At 40.7% G+C, this 20,604-nt stretch overlaps 1 protein-coding gene across 4 annotated transcripts in view; it reads left to right on the forward strand.

Moving 5' to 3' along the window:
* The first annotated feature begins 3,047 nt into the window (after positions 1–3,047).
* Positions 3,048–20,604, forward strand: part of arhgap20b (Rho GTPase activating protein 20b) — a 29,625-nt gene continuing 12,068 nt past the window's right edge. Inside the window, exons 1-14 of one of the 4 annotated variants that reach the window (XM_066662217.1) lie at positions 3,048–3,106; positions 3,951–4,241; positions 6,118–6,290; positions 7,185–7,264; positions 9,857–9,994; positions 10,131–10,277; positions 10,842–10,883; positions 11,801–11,876; positions 15,318–15,395; positions 15,704–15,764; positions 16,280–16,429; positions 18,310–18,479; positions 19,243–19,404; positions 19,775–19,884. In XM_066662217.1, the coding sequence (XP_066518314.1) occupies positions 6,225–6,290; positions 7,185–7,264; positions 9,857–9,994; positions 10,131–10,277; positions 10,842–10,883; positions 11,801–11,876; positions 15,318–15,395; positions 15,704–15,764; positions 16,280–16,429; positions 18,310–18,479; positions 19,243–19,404; positions 19,775–19,884 (1,280 nt within the window). In that variant the 5' untranslated portion in view covers positions 3,048–3,106; positions 3,951–4,241; positions 6,118–6,224. Of the gene's footprint in view, positions 3,107–3,950; positions 4,242–6,024; positions 6,291–7,184; positions 7,265–9,856; positions 9,995–10,130; positions 10,278–10,841; positions 10,884–11,800; positions 11,877–14,930; positions 15,002–15,317; positions 15,396–15,703; positions 15,765–16,279; positions 16,430–18,309; positions 18,480–19,242; positions 19,405–19,774; positions 19,885–20,604 lie in introns of those variants that run through there. The other 3 variants (XM_066662216.1, XM_066662218.1, XM_066662219.1) reach the window with 3 other exon arrangements.

A 20,604-nucleotide genomic window follows, 5' to 3' on the forward strand; every position in this document is an offset into this window, starting at 1 on the left:
TATCTTCAGTAATTATAGATTAACGTGAAGCATAAAGGGTTGTGTCTTTGAAGTGGACATAAGGGGTGTTGCCTTGAGAACAATATTTTAAATGTACTTTTACTCTCACTGCGTTCAGCTCAGCTCTGAGAACACAGCTCTCTCTCTCTCTCACCTCGGGTTCAGCTCTCAACCACAAGACACTGCTGACTCACAGCAGACACTCCACACTCTCAAAATATAAACCATAATGTCCTCTTGATGTCTCACTAATCTGTTTAATATCGCCATGCTTTTTTTCAGAGAAATGCTGTTAACACAAACACACACTCACTATACACAGACATACTCACATTCTCAACTGCCCCCAAACACGTTATATACGTATACAAACTTTACATACATTCACTATACACACACACACACACATTCTGTACATGCACACACTCACTATGTACACATACACTTTACATACATTTACTATACACACACACACACACATTCTACATACACACACTCACTATGTACACATACACACTTTACATACATTTACTATACACACACACACATTCTGTACATACACACACTCACTATGTACACATACACACTTTACATACATTTACTATACACACACACACATTCTGTACATACACACACTCACTATGTACACATACACACTTTACATACATTTACTATACACACACACATACATTCTACATACACACACTCACTATGTACACATACACACTTTACATACATTTACTATACACACACACACATTCTGTACATACACACACTCACTATGTACACATACACACATTCTGTACATACACACACTCACTATGTACACATACACACTTTACATACATTTACTATACACACACACATACATTCTACATACATTCACTATACACACACACAAACACACACACACACACACACACACAAAGAAACGAGATGTTCCTGAGCAGGACACAGGGCTGTGAGGTTTTTGTGCTGAGCGTAGTTTAGTGTCTGTTCTGGGAGACTGCAGCAGTGAAGGTAAGAGTCCTGTGTGTGTTCTTCTCTGCATTAATATTTAAAGCTTATACAGTGTGTTTAATCTTCAGAGAAATGAAGGAATTCACTGCTCAATGCCAGGGGTCCAACAGAGAGGTGTAAAGCTCCCCGGCAGAGGGTTAGAGCAGCGCTAATGTGTTCAAGCCATACAAGACCTCAGGCAGGGAACCGGAAGCCTCCCTGTACAGTCCTGCTGGGTTGTGTTAGCGCCCCCGTGGGGTTCTAACAATGCATTAGCTCTGAGGCTTTAGAGACTAACATGAACATTTAATGATCTATTATTGTTTCAGAGTGTTTCCCCTGAAGACCCAGAGTGAAAGAAGAAACACAGGAAGTGCCTGTCACTGCAGAACATTACACATTTGTCTGTCTGTCTGTGTGTGAAGTGAGTTTGTGCAGTGTGTGTGTGTGGCTATTTGTATATTGCATATATCTATAACTACAATGTTATTCAGTGTGTGTACTGAATATCTGTGTGCATGTTACTGAATATGTCAGTGTATATGTGTGTGTGTGTTTATTGTATGTGTATATAATAAGAGTGTGTGTGTGTGTGTGTGTTTATTGTATGTGTATATAGTAAGAGTGTGTGTGTGTGTGTGTTTGACTCTCACAACAGGATGCTCTGTAGCAGTTATACATGGGCCTAAGGTCACCATACTCTTACAAAAAAGAAGTTTATTGAAGTGTGCTATTAGTATACATTTTTTGAAAAAAATAAAATAAAGTAAGCAAGTATATTTTCAGTTAATTTTTATGCACTCATCAGTGATATACTAAACACAATTATACTTAAGTATACTTGACTTACACTGACAGGTATACAGAAAAGTCTTAAGTATACTTGGCCTATATTTGTACTTAATTTTTAATGGAGATATGCTTAAGAAAAGTATAATCAAGAAGTATTGCCTTTTACATAAAGTTTAAGTATACTTGGCTTGTACGCTTGGGTGGAACTGAAATGTATATTTTATGAACACATTGTTATTAACCAACAACAGATTAACATTTGGCTAATTTTATTGACAATGGACTCTCACAAAGCTGTAAGTGTAATGTAACAGGCTTCATTCATACTGACTGTTGTCATATATATATATATATATATATATATATAATATTCCATCAGAAAACATCAAGTCAAACAACAAAAGGAGTGAGTCACTTTAAGTAATACAAAATTCATTGGCTACAACACTGGATTTTTGATGTAAAACCTACTAGACTGAAAAAATGTAAAACTGAGGGTTGTTCAAATTACAAATATGCAGTTTGTAAACATTAGCGATACATACTTGTGAACATGATTAAATCTTAGCAAATTATTTCAATCTTGAGTAGTCTACGTTCTACTAATCTATCGCTAAATCATGATATGAAGAATAAAAAGAATGATGTTTTAATAACCGGAAGTGGATGTTCCCGCCTCCTTTGGCAAGGCTCCAGCACAAAGAAACAGTTGCCGTTGAGTTTTCATAAGTGCCATTTTTCAGTGGATTTGGAGGTCTCTGCACGGTTAGGGTGACCAGACGTCCTCTTTTACCCGGACATGTCCTCTTTTTTAGACTTAAAAAAATGTCCGGCCGTAATTTCACAAACGTCCGGAATTTTGTTTTTCTAGAGTTTACATAGAATTTCAAGAAGCGTTTCGTTCACAAACTAGTCCCGCCTTCCCTTACTCCGATTGGTTCGCTTGAGTGAGAAGGGGGCGTGGTGAAGTAGCTTAAAATCTTCTGATTGGACGGTCTGACTGTAGAGCTACAGTTATTGGTCGATAACCTTCTCTGTAAACATTTAATTGGTCAGTCTGCACGTCAGTAGTCCTTGTTTACGTCAGTAGTCTCATGTACCCACCCTCATCTCGAGCAGCTATGCCGAAACGTAAATGTAAGTTCTCGGATGAATCCCCATGTTTTGTGTAGCAAATAAAGGTGTAAAGGACCTAAAAGCACACATAGGTTCCGCTAAGCATACAACGGCAGCGAGGAGCGAGAGCTCATCACCGCCCCCCCTTCCGAGACGTGTCCTCTTTTTCACCATCTCAGATCTGGTCACCCTATACACGGTGAGTGTAACTATAAACTGTCAGTCAGAGTTAGAGGTCGTGTGACTTCACGCAGTGTTTTAACAAGTTTAGTATTGTGTTTGCAGGAGATATAGAGGAAAACAAATTCCATTTTTAATGCTAGCCCTTACTCAGCTTCACTAATCACACAGTTAAAATATCTGAGTTATCAGAAATATGTTTTAACGTAATATTTGCCTGGGATCTGTTTAGGAGCTGGACATCATATGTCCAATTTTCTGTTCAAATTCACATTAGTTGCTTAAACCGTAAACAAGCTGATCAGCGTCGGAGAGCTAAGCTAAACGTATGGAATCAAAAAAGGGTCAAAAAGATTTTGAGATTTGTAACTGTGTTTGAGTAACTACATATACGTAAAATTCAAATCCACTAATGTACTGGAATGCACAAATTTAAAACAACAACAATAATAATTAAAATTCACAAATGTGTAGAAAAGATTTGCATAAATTGTAAATCAAATGTCAAATGAAAGTGTGAATCAGTACCTTCTCAAATGGCTTAAGATGTGCAAGAGCAAACATTTTTAAGGTTCCAAATGTGATAGTGGGAGTTTTTGAATGTGGTGGAAAAAAAGCCCCATGCATTCACCACCTCTGCTGCTTGCGTGAATCTCTTTGCAGTTGGATTTATGATCGTGTTTTGTAAGCCTATTGATGGACCAATAGGAAAGCTTTAATTGGACCAATCAGATCGCAAGGTTTGATTAACCAATCAGAACAGTGATTTGTTGCTGACGCCTCCTTGCAACATAAGTATAGTTTGGAAATATACTTGAACTTTGTTTTCATTAATTTATTCATTGTCTGTTCCACACATCCAGTTCAGGATCGCGGTGGGTCTGGAACCTACCTGGAATCACTAGGCAGGAACACGCGCTGGATGGGGCGCCAGTCCCAACACATACACTCACACCTATGGACACTTTTGAGTCACCAATCCACCTACCTAAAGTTTTGGACCGTGAGAGGAAACCGGAGCACCCAGAGGAAACCCACACGGACACGGGGAGAACACACCAAACTCCTCACAGACAGTCACCTGGAGCGGGACTTAAACCCACAACCTCCAGGTCTCCAGGCTGTGTGATTACGACACTAACTGCTGCACCACCGTGAGGCCCTAAACATTACTTAAGTTTACTTAATGAAATTAACTTTAAGTATACTTTTTTTGGTAAGGGTACCCTTTGAGTCTTGTGTTGTCCAGAGTGATAAAGTTCCGCTTGGTTGAGTTAGAGTGGTGTGTTTGATCCAGAACTAATCACCAACACCATCAGATCCTCACAGCTATCACCTGATATCGAGTCTAAAGCTGTCCCAGACGACCAGGCAGCTCTGGGAGCAGTTTCAGTTCTGTCCTGTTGGTGGCAGCATTATTCAGTAAGAGACACTCACTGATGAGCACTGAGCACTTTTTTATTCACCGTATACAGGACAGTAACAATGAAGGGAGTCATAGTGTGAGCTACAGAAGTTTAATTTCGAATATTGATGCCACTGAAGAGTATTGTTTTCTTTTGTTTTAGTGATATTTTTTGTGTTTAAAGGTGATATTCACAATTTTAATCAAACAGACTATAAAATTCAGAGATTTATTTCTTTCCTGTCAGCCCTGGAAAAATCTATGGTGGTTGTACACAGCTCAGGCGCAGTAAATGGGAAACAAACTAAGTGTCTCTGTCCAAAATGGCTCAAGCGTCTCTCTTTCTCTCTCTCTCTCTCTCTCTCTCTCTCTCTCTCTCTCTCTCTCTTTCTCAACACTCTGGATATTGAAAAGCACGAAAAGAGATGAAGATGTTGCTCAAGGTGGGTAATACTGATTTATTTTTGCTGTTTCAGTTCCATTAGTTAAGGTGGAACTGACTCTAAATTCAGGATAGCACAAACTACATCAAAGTAACCACAGAGCGAAAGCGTTACACAACTAAACAACTGGAGTTGCAAATGAGTTTTTGTGGTAATTCAAACTATGTATAAAAACTTACAGATAAATTAAATTTCAGCCACCAACAAGACACAGTATCTTCTTGGTCAAACACACCGTTCCTCCTTAAAAGATATGGAGCTTCTGAATGTCAACAAACAAAGGAGGGGGAGTTTGTTCAGCTGTGAAAAGCAGTAGTTCTCCAGAATCATCGTGTTTATCTCAGTTGGGCTCCCCCTTTTTGAGTTTCCTTGTGTCAAGTCTTCCTCAGGGTCTGGGGGCCAGTGTCTGTGGTAGCACATCAAACCATGGGTTGCACCTTTGACGTGATTTCTCTAATATTCCTAATTTATAGATTAATTTAAGAATATTAAAATATTAGTTACATATTTCCGGACATTTTGAACTAGATTTAAATGATTTTTATCTCTGGAAAAAGTGACTCATTCCTCTGGCAGATTGTTTGACTTGCTTCAGGAGATAATAAAATGATCTGCCCCTGTGAGAACTTTTTTTAACCAAAGATAAAATCACTTAAAACAAGAGAAAACTTGCAAAAACAGGGAGGACAACTCATAATATTCTAAAGCAATTCCAGAGTAAGGAATATCAGAGACAGCCACTGGATTTTACTAAGAGAGAATGTTTATCCGAATGATTTATGGTAAAATAACAAGTGAAAAAAGCACAGAACACTAAAAGTAAAAAGTGAAAGATGAGTAGAAAATGCTTTAAATCCAAGAGAGAGAGAAGAGAGGGGGGTCAAAACTTTGAGAAGAAGGAAGAAGGAGAACAGGAAAGGGGACGGGTAACAGATTTGGAAAAGGGGGAGGGTGGAAGGGAGAAAGAAGGGAAGAGAGGAATAGAATGGGTGGAGAGAGAGAGAGAGAGAGAGAGAGAGAGGGAGGGAGGGAGGGAGGAGGAGGGAGAGGGAGAGGGGTGTATTTTCCTTTAGTGGAAGAAGCCGTGGAATGAGTTCTGTGTGGAACTAAGTGCAGGACAAAGTGCTTTTGATTGTCATTTTTGAAAATGAAGCTCTGAAAGGTGTCTTTTTTTTTTTAAAGATGGACTGATCCAGGCCTGGGGATAAAGGAGAAAAACTGACCCTAAATTCTGGAGTTCACCTTCGTTTGGACCAAGCTGTTATGGATTTACAGAGTGCAGGATTAAAATGACCCCACAGCAGGGCACCACACTATCCTCTGCACTAAAGGACTATGAGACCTGCAGGAAGAAGGTAAGATGGGAGGGATGGAGAGAGAGAGAGAGAGAGAAAGAAAGAAAGAGTGTGTTCCATTACTGGCCAGTGGTGAGCAAGCAATATTCAGTAAATCATGGATTAAAATGTCTAACAACGTGCAGGAACAAATCTTTTTATATTTGACCTTAATTCAATTAATTATGTTTAATTTAATTTAACTGTTTTAATTTGATCTTGTTTTAGTTTCTTATTTTAATTTAATTACTTATTTTTAATGTAGTCATTTTTATATTGTTTTAATTTGTTTTATTAAACTTTATCTTATTTTGTAATTCACAACAGTGTAGCTTTTGTTTTACATTTTTTTCCCGTAAACTTCAGCATCCTAGAATTAGAAGAATATTTGGGTAGGGATTAAAAAATATAAATATACACAGATCAGCCTCAACATTAACACTGATCTGGTTACAGCGCCCCCTATTGAAGGTATGGGGGGGTATATCAGACAGTGACTGAACGGTCAGTTCTTGAAGTTGATGTTGGAACCATGTGTCCATAAGTGTGAGTGTGTATGTAAATGTGAGTATGTGTTGCCCTGCGATGGACTGGCACACCCTGTGTGTATTCCCACCTTGCTCCCAGTGATTCCAGGTAGGCTCCGGACCCATGCGACGGTGAACTGGATAAACGGTTACTAATGATTAATGAATGAAAGTTCTTGATCATTCCAAAATAACAAGGACACATGGGTTCATGACTCGCCAGCTAGAACAACCTGAAAAGCCAATTGTTAATGGTGTTTTTAATGGCGAGGTGATATTTGAGGAACAGTCTGCTGGAGGACATGTCCGTTCTGTGTGTTTTTAGGGTCTCCTGGGGTTCTGGTCACAGGGATTTAGCCGCCCTGATGATCTCTCTCTGTTTCTACAGATGATGAAGACAACAATTCACAGGAGACAGACCAGACAGACGGGTATTAAAGCCCTTAGCAGAACCAGATACCACACCAGGTACTCTCTCTCTCTCTCTCTCTCTCTCTCTCTCTCTTTCTCTCTCTATATAATTAGAATTAGAATCACAATCACTTTATTGGCCACTGTGCTTGCACACAAAGGAATCTGTTCTCCACATTTAACCCAGTCCCTGCAGTGAAACATACATTTACACAAACTAGTGAAAACTAGGCTGCAGTGAGCACACATGCCCGGAGCAGTGGGCAGCCCCAGCTGTGGCGCCACAGGGAGCAGTTCTCGATCTCAGTTGATTTATTGATATGACTGTGTCAGTACAGTGTTATCAAAGTATTTAAATTCAGATAATATTTACAGATAATTCAGAATGTTGTGTCTTGGTCAACAGTAAAAGATGCATAGATAAGATAACATTGAATTACATAACATGCAAAATACTAAATTTTCAAGTTCAAGGTGGGTCCGGAGCCTACCCGGAATCACTGGGCAGGAACACACCCTGGAGGGGGCTAGTCCTTCACAGGGTGACACACACTCACACATTCAAACCTATGGACACTTTTGAGTCGCCAGTTCACCTACCAACGTGTGTTTTGGACCATGGGAGGTAACCGGAGCACCTGGAGGAAACCCACATGGACAAAAGGAGAACACACCAAACTCCTCATAGACAGTCACCCGGAGCGGGACTTGAACCCCCAACCTCCAGGTCCCTGGGGCTGTGTGACAGCGACACTACCTGCTGCACCACCATGCCGCCCCATGTTATATTATATATTCTATTATTATATTAGACGTATTATATTATATATTATACATATAATTGGGGAGTAGAGTGCCTCTCTCTCTCTCTCTCTCTCTCTCTCTCTCTGTTGTTATGTATGGCATCTGATTCTTTATCATGTAATAAAACAACTATTACCCTGACATGATGAAACTAAACACTAAACTTGTTAAAATGATGTGTGCCCCCATGTGGGTGACCCGCTCTGTAGAGCATAAGCTGCTTCATTCAGGGACAGACCAAGCAGATTAATTCTTTAGCTCATGTGAGCTGCACTTTACAAAAATTTTTAGAAATGATTAATAAACACTTTCATAAAAGTTTTTGGTGCTAAAAAACCTTTTGCACCTTTAAATCAGTGGTGAAATGAGGTTCAAGGCACTTTAACTCAATAGCAGAAAATAGTGTGTGTGTGTGTTTACAGCTGAAATGGAATCTCTTTTCCTCTTCTCTACTTCCCTTTATCACTACAGCCATCGCCAGGACAAAATCATTAAGATAAAGCTCTCTGTTCCACACGCAAACGCATTCACACACGCAAACACACACATGCATTTACACTCTTTCTCTCTCTCCCTCTCTCTCTTTCGGCTCCTAGTGGTGTCCAATTATACACATTCACTATTTTTTACATAAAGAGACAGTGTTTATGTTCATCTGATTTGGTGCTACCAGTTACTCTCGACCTTATATGGGCAGGAATGTGGTGCTGTAACACACACACACACACAGGGAAGAAAAAATAAAAGCATATAACCTGCGTCATTCATGCCTGAAGTAGAGAGAGAGAGAGAGAGAGAGAGAGAGAGAACAGTAATTTTTTTGGATGTCAAACACAATTCAATATAATGATATCACACAGGAGATCACAGAGCATTCAATTTTCCCTCCTTTCAACTTTCATCTCTCGCTCTCTTTCTCAGAACTCTCTCACACACACACACACAAACACACAGGGAGAGATTCAATCACAGGTGTAGATTGTATTTTTACTGTGCAGATATTGATCTTATGGCTGTGGGAAATTTTAATTATAATGTAGGACTGACTGAAATACAGCATCACCATAGACACCTCAGTGGATTTCCACGTCCATGGCTACACAACATTGGTTTGCCATGGTTATGCTAAATTCATTTTCATAGTACTGTATATACATGTCCTGTGATGGACTGATGATTCTGGTTGAGCCTTGGACCAGTCGCCACCCTAGATTAAGCACTTGGAGGAGATGCATGAGGGAATGAATGCAAGAATGAGTAAAAGAAACTGCCAATTTTATCATAGTTAAATAAGAGACATATACATAAGTTGTGGAACGTGAAAGGGTATATGAAGGAAAAAGGTTTTGGTCCCCACAATGTAATGTATTCCTGGCACACACACACACACACAAAAACCAAACTTCGATACAGAAATTCTAATTGGTCTCCAGCAGCATCGAAACTCCAAGATGTCATTACCACACTCAAACCGATGTGTGAGTATGTGTGTGTGTGTGTGATGCGTGTGTACAGGGGCCACATGGACTTTCTTATTTTTAAAAGACTTCATTTCAGGTGTGAACTGAGGCAGACTCTATTACAACTTTTATGTTTTTAACTTTTAAATACTCTTTTATATAACAACACTTTCTATTTTCCTTGGAGGCTTCAAACTAGACGCAGTGGAACATTAGTGTGAGGATCTGATGGTGTTCAGCCTCAATCATCAGTGAACAGAGAAACACCATCACTCCAGAGAACACATTTCCACTGATCCACACACAATATGATTTTTCATATCATATTTAGAACTTTCACTTATGAAAGGGTCGTCATGGTAACACTAACACTTCCTGTCCACAGTGATGTTTATGGGGAGGACCTCATGGCTCAGAAGGCGGTGCTTCTCATGGAAGACCATGCCCACCTCTCCATCGGCATGGAGACGCAGGAGAGGCTCCTCCTGCTTTTCACAGACTCACTTGTCATCGCCAAAACCAAGTAAGTGTGTTTGTGTGTGTTTATGTGTGTTTGTGCTGGTCTCTGTATCTGAAGCTGAGGTTGTGTTTTTTGTGTTAGTTGTGTGTGTGTGTGGATCTCTGAGTCTGAAGCTAGAATTGTGCATGTGTGTGTGTAGGTCTCTGTATCTGAAGCTGAAGGCTCGTGTGTGTCTCTCTGATGTTTGGGTGGCGTCATGTATCCATCACGTTACTAACAGGAAGTTCAGCACAAAAACCTCGTTCGTGATTGGCTGGCCGACCATCAATTATGCTGTCACCTTCAGGTAAAAATAAACACAGCACACTGAATAGGATTTGTGAAACACACAAGAACACTGAGAAAATACCCGGGACCTGAAAAAGCTCAGCATTGTCAATTAATGTATTATAGGAATGAAAGAGATGATAGGTCGGAGAGTTTTTGTCAGCCCTTAAAGCAATTGGACATAGTGGGGATAAAATAATGACATAGTCTGACTAATGTACTCTCCTCCCGACTGTGGGAGACAGCAAGAAACAGTTAAAGACATTGAGAAACAGTAGGACAGTGAGAGACAGGAGAAAGTGACTCTGCTGTTTGGACATTGAGAGGCGGTGGGATGCAGCAAGGGACAGCTTTTTGGACACTGAGAGTCAGTAAATCAGGCCCAGTGTGCCTCAAGTATTTTTCTTTTGTTATATTTGTCAAGTACTATTTCAAATACAAAAAAATTAAATGAGACAGTCGCATATTTCATTTTCAGTGACATTTCTGGCAGATCTTATCCAGCTTTAACACGCACTTCAATTCCCCTTTTGTGGTTGAAGCAATTTACTGTCTGTTTTGTTTTGTCTGTTTTGTTTCTCAGCTCCTCAGAGACAAAGGAGAAGTGGCTCCGTGCTCTACAATGGTGAGAATATAACCTCAGAAAAACATAAAAAACAAAATCATTATCAAAAACCTCTTCATCTTTTTCTAAATCCTTAAAATAAGACTTGGTAAGGTAAGGTTTGTTCCTGGGCTGCCCCTACAGTTGAAGAGTGTAATTTTTAAACCACTGTCCCGAGATAAAGAGGGAGTGAGGGGAGTGGTTTCCTACCCTCATCCTAAAGTTGCATAGTGCAGTTTCAGCAATGCTGAGCCCAGAGTAGCAACGACAGAGGTTCTATTCTCCCTTTTACAACTCAGTGGAGCGTCACAATGTAATTAATTTATTGTCTGTAACTGCTTGTCCAGTTCAGGGTCACGGTGGGTCGGGACCTACCAAGAATAACTGGACGCAAGGCAGGAATACACCCTGGAGGGGGTGCCAGGCCTTCACAGGGCGACACACACACACATTCACACTTATGGACACTTTTGAGTCGCCAGTCCACCTACCAACTCATGTTTTTGGACCATGTTAAGAAACTGGAGCACCCAGAGGAAACCCACACAGACACAGAGAGAAAACACCAAGGAAACTCCTCACAGACAGTCACCTGGAGTGGGATTTAAACCCCCAACCCCAGATCCCTGGAGCTGTATGACTGCAACTGCTGTGCCACTGTGCCGCCCCTGAAGCTGTAATTTTAAGGCAAAAATATTACCTAATATTGCTTTAATACAAAAGTATTATTACACCCTGAATAATGTGTGAAGTAATTAGCAATGCCCTAGCAACCACCTGAGATATCATAGCAACCATCGAGCAACATTTTAGCAACCACCTGGGATAAATCACCACTCACTTGTAACATCCATAAAAAACAATTAACAGTTATGTATATGTGTGACTTATTAGACAATTTTCATGTTTAAATTATTATTGTTATTGTTGTATTTCAGGCACAGTGGAAGAGTCAGACAGAGTTTAATGTCCAACAGAATCCTGCTAAATGTGCAGCTCTTCGACCATACAGCGGTGAGTTCATCATGATTCAGGGACAATCGAAGTTTCAGAGAACCAGCATCCTGAGAATTATAGTGTGGCAGACATTGAGAGACAGACAGACTGGCAGACAGTGGAAGAAGGTAGGAGACAATGGGGACAGTGTGAAACAGTTTGAGACAGTAGGATTCAGTTAGAGATGTTAGGAAACCGTGAGAGAGAGATAGAGAAAGGAGGAGACAGTAGAAGTCAGAGATATTTAGAGACAGTGGGAGACAGTAGGATTCAGTTAAAGACATTAGGAAACAGTGAGAGAGAGATAGAGAAAGGAGGAGACAGTAGAAGTCAGAGATATTTAGAGACAGTGGGAGACAGTAGGATTCAGTTAAAGACATTAGGAAACAGTGAGAGAGAGATAGAGAAAGAAGGAGACAGTAGAAGTCAGAGATATTTAGAGACAGTGGGAGACAGTAGGATTCAGTTAGAGACATTAGGAAACAGTGAGAGAGAGATAGAGAATGTAGGAGACAGTAGAAGTCAGAGATATTTAGAGACAGTGGGAGACAGTAGGATTCAGTTAGAGACATTAGGAAACAGTGAGAGAGAGATAGAGAATGTAGGAGACAGTAGAAGTCAGAGATATTTAGAGACAGTGGGAGACAGTAGGATTCAGTTAGAGACATTAGGAAACATTGAGAGAGAGATAGAGAAAGTAGAAGTCAGAGATATTTAGAGACAGTGGGAGACAGTAGGAGTAAGTTAGAGGCAGTGGGAGAGATTTAGCGATAGTGGTAGACAGTGAGTGACTCTTATTACAGTGACCGACTCCTATTAGTTTAAGTGTGTGTGTATGTGTGTGTGTGTGTGTGTCTGCAGCCCCGTCCTGCTGTAATTCCCTGAAACCCTGATCTTATATGTTGAGTGAAATATCTCCTCATTATTTTCTCCTCCCCTTGCTCCACGGACCCCTGTCCTGGAGACAGCAGTGCTGATGATGTCCAGACCCTGTTGAAGCGGTGAATGGGGGTAGACGGGAGTGGGGGGTAGACGATGGGATCAGTTGAACACCTCTTTCTTAACAGAAGAGAAACCTCTGCCTTGACATGATCCTGAATATTTGATTTCTTGCAGCTACAAGAGCTCAGAGACACATCCCAACACAGTTCCCACACCTGTCGATGTCCTCTGTCCACACAGATATATTTACATACAGCAGTGGGAGACACTGATGTGGGAGAAGTACAACAATATGAGATAAAATGGGAGACATTGCAAGGCAGTGGGAGATTTTGGATGGGGCATCTTGGCCTCTAACTGTTTCTCTTGAGGATGGTCAGTGTCTGCACTCAACTGAATCTCTCTGGACTTTGTTTAAAGTTGTCCAGCGAGATCTCAGAGCACTCTAAAACTGTGTGCTAGGGCATGTTGTGAGACAGTTCACTGAGTGGAGAGAGACGACACTCTTTCAGTCCATCAAACCCAGAGCAGTGGAAATTACTATCATTTGTCTCATGGTCAGTCAAACGGACCAGTGACCCATTGCTTAATAGTGTCTTCACAGTAAAGAGGGGAGTAAACAGAGTGATGCTCGTTCGAACTTTAACACCCAGATAAAACTGCTCAGATAAAACAAAAAATAAAAAAGTGGCCATTCTGGAGATGGCTTTTCTAGCTTTTCAAATCTGTTGTAATCCAAATGAGTGTATGTGATAATTTACAGTACCCTTACACATCACTAATAGAGACCATGGTATATACTTACCTGTACTTACTGATACTCACCTGCAGATGGGTTATGTGAGAGGGAAAAGAGAACTAGCTCCAGATGCTAAGTTTTACTTACCTGGACGAGTCCATCCTCCATAGAGGGAAGGGAGAATTAGAACCTGAAAGAAGGAAAAATGTATTAGCAAACAAACATGGACGTTGTTGACGAATGTCATATCATGATTGTAAGTGCATATTTTAAATATTGATGGTTTATTGTTATTTTTATTGATTATGAAACCTAGGTACCTGAAAAGGGGGGAAACCTTTCAAGATGGGTGGTGATCATGATGGCCATTTTGAAGTCGGTCATTTTGGATCCAACTTTCTGTTTTTTCAATAGGAAGAGGGTCATGTGACACATCAAACTTATTGGGAATTTCACAAGAAAAACAATGGTGTGCTTGGTTTAATGTATTTTATTATTTCATGAGTTATTTACAAATTTCTAACTCCTTATAAAATGTGTTCAAAGTGCTTCCCATTGTGTTGGATTGTCAATGCCCTCTTCTCCCACTCTTCACACACTGATAGCAACACCGCAGGGGAAATGCTAGCACAGGCTTCCAGTATCCGTAGTTTCAGGTGCTGCACATTTTACACACAAGTTATGTTAAAACAAAGCACACCATTGTTTTTCTTGTGAAATTCCCAAAAAGTTTGTGTCACATGACCGTCTTCTCATTGAAAAAACAAAAGTTGGATCCAAAATGGCTGACTTTAAAATGGCCACCATGATCACCACCCATCTTGAAAAGTTTCCCCCCTCCCATATACTAATGTGCCACAAACAGGAAGTTAATATCACCAACCATTCCCATTTTATTTTTTATTAAACCTTATTAAGGTTTATCCATATAAATGGCCCACCCTGTATAATGTATGTATGTAAATATCTGTAAATTCTGGTGTGTAAACCACAGTGAAAGGGATTCAAGATCAACCTCTTGTGTACCCCAGGTCCAGTGCACCAGACCCCTACGCCTGACTTTACCCATAAAGAACAGGTCTCTCTCTCACGATGCCATGCGTGCGATTCCAATCATTGCATTCATAAGATGTGTACATGGTTTGAAAAAAGCTGAATATCTCAATCAATTATATTATCTTGGTTTAGGGTTCATTAAAAGGAATAAATTCAACGTAAAATGAAGCAAACTTGTTTTGGCAGCACTATTTGCACATTCACAGCTCATTCAGATCTGTGTGATCTGCCATGTGGACTGACTGTGCTGCTCCGTCTCTGGGAGCAGAGGACCCGCGGAGAGAGATATGTGTCCCCCGCAGCTCTGTCTCTGGGATCCGTGAAACCGTGGAGGGAGAGCCGTGTCTCCCGTTGCTTTGTCTCTGCAATCAGAGGGCTGCGGAGGGAGATGTGTCTCCAGCTCACGGTCAGTCCCAATATTCTAACGAGATTTGCTGTCGATCATCTAACATAAAGTAGCTAAGATTTGTAGAGAAAGTCGCTGGATTTGGTGCCTGTCATTTTTTTCTTTTTAATAACTCGCTAGAAGTTCTGAAATGTCAGTAAATGTAGTGGCAAAATCACTACATTGACTCTACGTTGGTCACGACTTAACGGATAGCGGATAGTGCCATCAGCATTTAGTGTTCTCTGAGCGTATTGAACTGGTAGAGAAATGTTGGCCCGCATGAATTCAGGTCACTTTATCTAACCTGTTTTTGGTTGTGTGTGTATGTTTGTAGATGACTGAAGTGATGGTGGACATTAACTCCACGGCTGAGAGCGTGGTCCAGACCATTGTCCAGAATCAAAGTCTGACGGTGAGTAATGTCTCAATGCTTCAATTGTCATGTGTTTTGAGAGGGTGCTGTAGGTATCTCAGTAACTTGTAGAGTGTAATGAATTGCTAAGTCTGAGACCACCCCCCACATGCACCTGAGGCTGTGGTCAGGAATACAGTTTGTGTTTGCTGCGGAGAGAGAGGATGCAGGGTTTTTTTTTCTGAAGTTTAATGTCTTTGTGTTTGTTTACTGTTTCCATGTTTTTGGCATTTCCTGTCTTTCATATCTCCCTCTTTCCTGTTTCCTGCTGCTCTCTTTTGGATGTAATGGTCACTTCCTGTGTGCAGGGTCCGGTCTCAAACTACTCACTGTGTGTCGGACACAAAGAGGAAATGTTCCCTTTAATCGGTAACACACACACACACACACACACACACACACCAAACTCTCATAACATTATTACCTCCACCTAATTCTCCTCTCAGTCCACTCTCTCAGCTTCACTGTGGGTTGTTAGTGTGTGTTTTATGTTTTGTGAGTGGATCAGACCCATCGGTGTTGCAGGAGTTTTAAACTCTGTGTCCGCTCACTGTTCACTCTGTTCTCATTCACTCTTATCTCATTATTCCACCTTGTAGATGTTAAGTCAGACAGTAGCTCATCTTTATCAGGACACACAGGCCTCTGTGTATGATTAGGGTTTTTGGCACTGGGATTTATTAAACTGCTTAATTGTCCAACTTCTGTTGTTGACCCTGAATGAACCAGTTTCAGGTCCATAATGGCAGTCCCCAACATGAGGGCACTCAGTTTTAAAACAGAATCTCTGAGGGTGTCCAGAATCCAGTCTTGAAATATATACAGGTTTAAGTAAGATGTCCACGTTTTTGTATGAAGTGTGTTGTGTAATTTTGTTGTTATAGGTCATGAACTGCCATTCTGCATTGTTACACACTCGCACAACGTAAACACGCTTCAGCAACCACCTGACAAACTGGGCTCTGGACCTCTACCGAAACCCCCTGTGTTCACAGTGAAAAACAGACCTGCATCATACACACTCTCACACACAGGTAAGTTCACCTCACGCACGCACGCACACACACAAAATTTATTCACACTCAAGAACAAACTTGCATCAGACACACTCTTTCAGACAGCATACATGTGGGATACACACACACACACACACACACACACACACTTATTTACAATGAAGTGATTGCATCATGCACACTCTTTCACACAGGAGAGTTCACCACACAAACACAAATAAACACACACACACAAACACACATTTTGTTTATTCACAGTCAAAACAGGATAAGATCATTCTGGTTTCCAGCAGGTGATCAGTACTGTGCGAACACACCCAAGTAAAGGTTAAAGGTAAATAAGTGTGGTTTGTGTTGGTGAAAATCTCTAGAGGGTACAGGAGAACAGTTGGTGGGAAACATGGGAAATAATTACAGCTCATTACTGCCCCCTGTTCATACAATTACACACAATTATACTTGCACTTCCAGCGATTACAGCCCCTGTGTGATGGCATTTTACATCATTCACCAAGAAAATAATAATAATAAATATAATCATGATAATGATAATAATAATGGTAAGGATAATAAACCCAGAAGACAGTTGTTCATTTCCCTGACGTTTAGTCTGCACCATTTATGGTTCAGATTCCTGATGAGTCCATTTGACTCATAAACAGAACAGTTTAAACATCATCAATGTGTGAAAGTGTCCACAGGTGTGAGCGACTGGGTGAGTGTGTGAAACTCCCAACAGGTGAGAGTGTGTGTGCGAGTGACTGTGATGGACTGGTGCTCTGTTTCTGTGCTTCAGTCTGGGCTCTGAACTTTTTTAATCTGGTTACAGAAAATGAATGAATTAACAGTGTTACATTAAAACTCAGAACCCATACAATTGTGCGTATTGTCATTGTTGATGAATGCTATTCACACTGAAATACTCCAAATGTTTCAACCAGATTTGAGAGTGTAATTATCATTCTCGTTAAATCCGTTTCAAAAGAAGATAAGAGTGTAGGTGAAAATGGATCAAATCTGTTCAAAGCTCCTGTGCTCTTCACTCATTGTGAGAGCCTACTCTCATCAGATGATGAAGGGCTGCAGTACTCAGAGCAATCAGAATGAAACGGTGTGCTGCTGTATATCACAGAGAGCGAAGGAGTGTCTCTTTCTTCTTCTTTCCTGAAGAATATTACCATTTACTCTCTCATCGCTGGAGGAGACTTTAAAGGCTGAACTAAAGATACACAACTAAAGATCAAAGGCATTCTATGTAGGAACGGTTAAAAGACTGATAACCCAAAAAGCACAAATTACTCATCTTCTCTGCAGTGGAACACAGTCCTGGGTAATAATGAAGCTTCTGAAAAGCCCCACAACAACGCTCCCCTTGTCTTAACAGTCCTGTTAAAAATGGCTGCTTTCACCCCAATGCACAGCATTGAAGAGTGTGGAGAAGAAGCTCTGGTTTTCCGCAGTTTTTACTTGGTTCTCTTCAATCTCCTTTCTCTGTTTTTACTCAGTGCTCCTATTTCTCCGCACACATGGTGTCCGGTTTGCTGCGTTTGACCTCGTCTTTGCACACTCACATAAAAGCTGGTCCAGCTCTGTGATTGGACAGACTCAGACAAGGGTGCAGGGCAATTCAAAAGTCTCTGCACTTGACACCAGAAGCAGAGCAGAACAACTCATTCTATGCCATGCTTTCTGACTTAGGTAGTACAAAGAAAACAGACCAGGTGGTCTTGTTTCACACGCTGTGGGTTGGTGGGACCCAGAATCACACATTTATGTGGATTTATTCATAATATGTCCCTTTTGGAACATACACTGGCCACTTTTTTAGGTACATGCTAGGTAGATACATGGACAGATTGATACATAGGTAATTTTGTGTATTCATGTTTTAATGACAGGTTCTTCTATGAAACACAAGAGGAAAAAGTCTCTGATTGGTTGGGCTCTGAGGAGAGGATACAGCAGCCAATCAGTAGGCAAGAGTAACACCGACCCCGCTCCAAACATGCTGTTTGGCCAGTCGCTGTCTTCGGTTTGCAATGACGGAAATCTGCCCAAACCAATCATGGTGAGGACTTTAATTATTGCACTATTCTGGACATAATTTTATGTAATAATAATAATAATAATGGTGAATCATTATGCAAATTGTTTGCTAAATGGTCTATCATTGTGAGTGTGAAGTGACAGTGTGAAGGACAGCTGTTGTGTTCAAATGTTGTAGTCAACTCAACATCCACAAACATGGAGATACATGTCTTTCTTTGGACATTTTTCTCTTCTCTTCTCTTCACACAACAACATTTGCTGTGACGTTGTTGCTGTTTCTCAGATGATTCAAGGTCAGAGAAAAACAGAAGCTGTCAGATGGTGTGTGTGAGATGACTCTTCTCTGTTGGAGGATGAATTGAGCGTAAAACCACTGAGTCTTTTGCGAAAATTAAGCCATTAGCAAAGCTTCTCTCGCTGGGGCTCTGGACTCAGCAAAGGTCCAGACAGTGACAGTTTTAACATCAAGTTCCAAACTTGTCTGCCTCTGAGCTGTAGCAGTGAATAATTAGTTTAATTTTCATTCATGCCTAATTAAATATATCTATTCCACCTTAAGTGGTGCTGCGGTTGCATTTTGGTTCCACACATTCACATTAAATGTAGCAGCTTATACAATCTAGTCTCTCTGTTTCACCTTAAACTGTGTAGCGATACATTCTGTTGCCTCACTTGGTGCTGCGAAAGTACCTGATATTTAAATTGGAAAACTCAGATAAGAATTATGTTGGGTCTGTTAACTAATTGTGTATTTGATGCTCTGTGTGTGTGTGTGTGTGTAGGATCTGCTGTGTGTGTTGTATCGTGAAGGCCCTAAAACCCTGGGTATTTTCCGGCGCTCTGCAAACGCTAAGAGCTGCCGGGTTCTGAAGGAACGTCTGAACTCTGGTTTTCCAGTTCCTCTGCTCGGAGAATCAGCATTCACTGCAGCATCACTGATCACCGTGAGAATCCCACTGTGGACTTACAATCCATCCAGATTTACACTTAATCCATAATTACACTCCATCCAGATATACACTAAATCAAGATTTACAGTCAGACTTTATGCTTGTATCAGTGTAATCCAGATTTACACTTAATCAACATCTATATTTAAACTTGATCTACTTTTGACTTGATACTTAATACAATGGTAAACCAGACTTTTTGTAGTCCTGTGTGTGTGTGTGTGTGTGAGAGAGAGAGAGAGAGAGAGAGAGAGAGAGAGAGAGAAGAGTGTGGAGTGTGTGTAAATGACTGTATTTAATGTGGTTTATAGACAATATAATTACATGGTATATTTAATTATGTGGAGCTTGTATGTGTGTGTAGGAGTTCCTGCGCCGGTTGCCAGACAGTGTGTTGTGCTGTGACATTTTTGATGATTGGATGGAGGTGTTGGAGATGGAGGATCATCAGGAGAAATGCACCTCGGCAAAAAGGTGTCACTCTCTCTTTCACACACACACACTTTAAGTTTGATGATTATAACTGACAACTAACGAAAACCATAAATTCATTATCTCAGAAAATTAGAGTATTGTGAAAAGGTTCAATATTGTGATACCTGGTGCCACACACTAATCAGCGAATTAACTCAAAACACATGCAAAGGCCTTTAAATGGTCTCTCAGTCTAGTTCTGTAGGCTCCACAATCATGGGGAAGACTGCTGACTTGACAGTTTTCCAAAAGACGACCATTGACACCTTACACAATCAGGACAAGACACAAAAGGTCATTGCTAAAGAAGCTGGCTGTTCACAGAGCTCTGTGTCCAAGCACATTTAATAGAGAGACGAAGGGAAGGAAAAGATGTGGTAGAAAAACTGTACAAGCAATAGGGCTAACCACACCCCGGAGAGGACTGTGAAACAAAACCCATTCAAAAATGTGGGGGAGATTCAGAAAGACTGGACTGCAGCTGGAGTCAGTGCTTCAAGAACCACCACCACACAGACGTATGTAAGACATGGGTTTCAGTGTCGCATTCCTTGTGTCGAGCCACTCTTGAACAAGAGACAAGTGTCAGAAGCATCTCGCTTCCAAAAAGAACTGGACTGCTGCTGAGTGGTCCACAGTTATGTCTCTGATCAAAGTAAATTTTGCATTTCTTTGGAAATGAAGGTCCCAGAGTCTGAAGGAAGAGAGGAGAGGCACAGA

Source organism: Hoplias malabaricus, chromosome 2 (genome assembly GCF_029633855.1).
Source record: "Hoplias malabaricus isolate fHopMal1 chromosome 2, fHopMal1.hap1, whole genome shotgun sequence".
NCBI classification, from domain to species: Eukaryota; Metazoa; Chordata; class Actinopteri; order Characiformes; family Erythrinidae; genus Hoplias; species Hoplias malabaricus.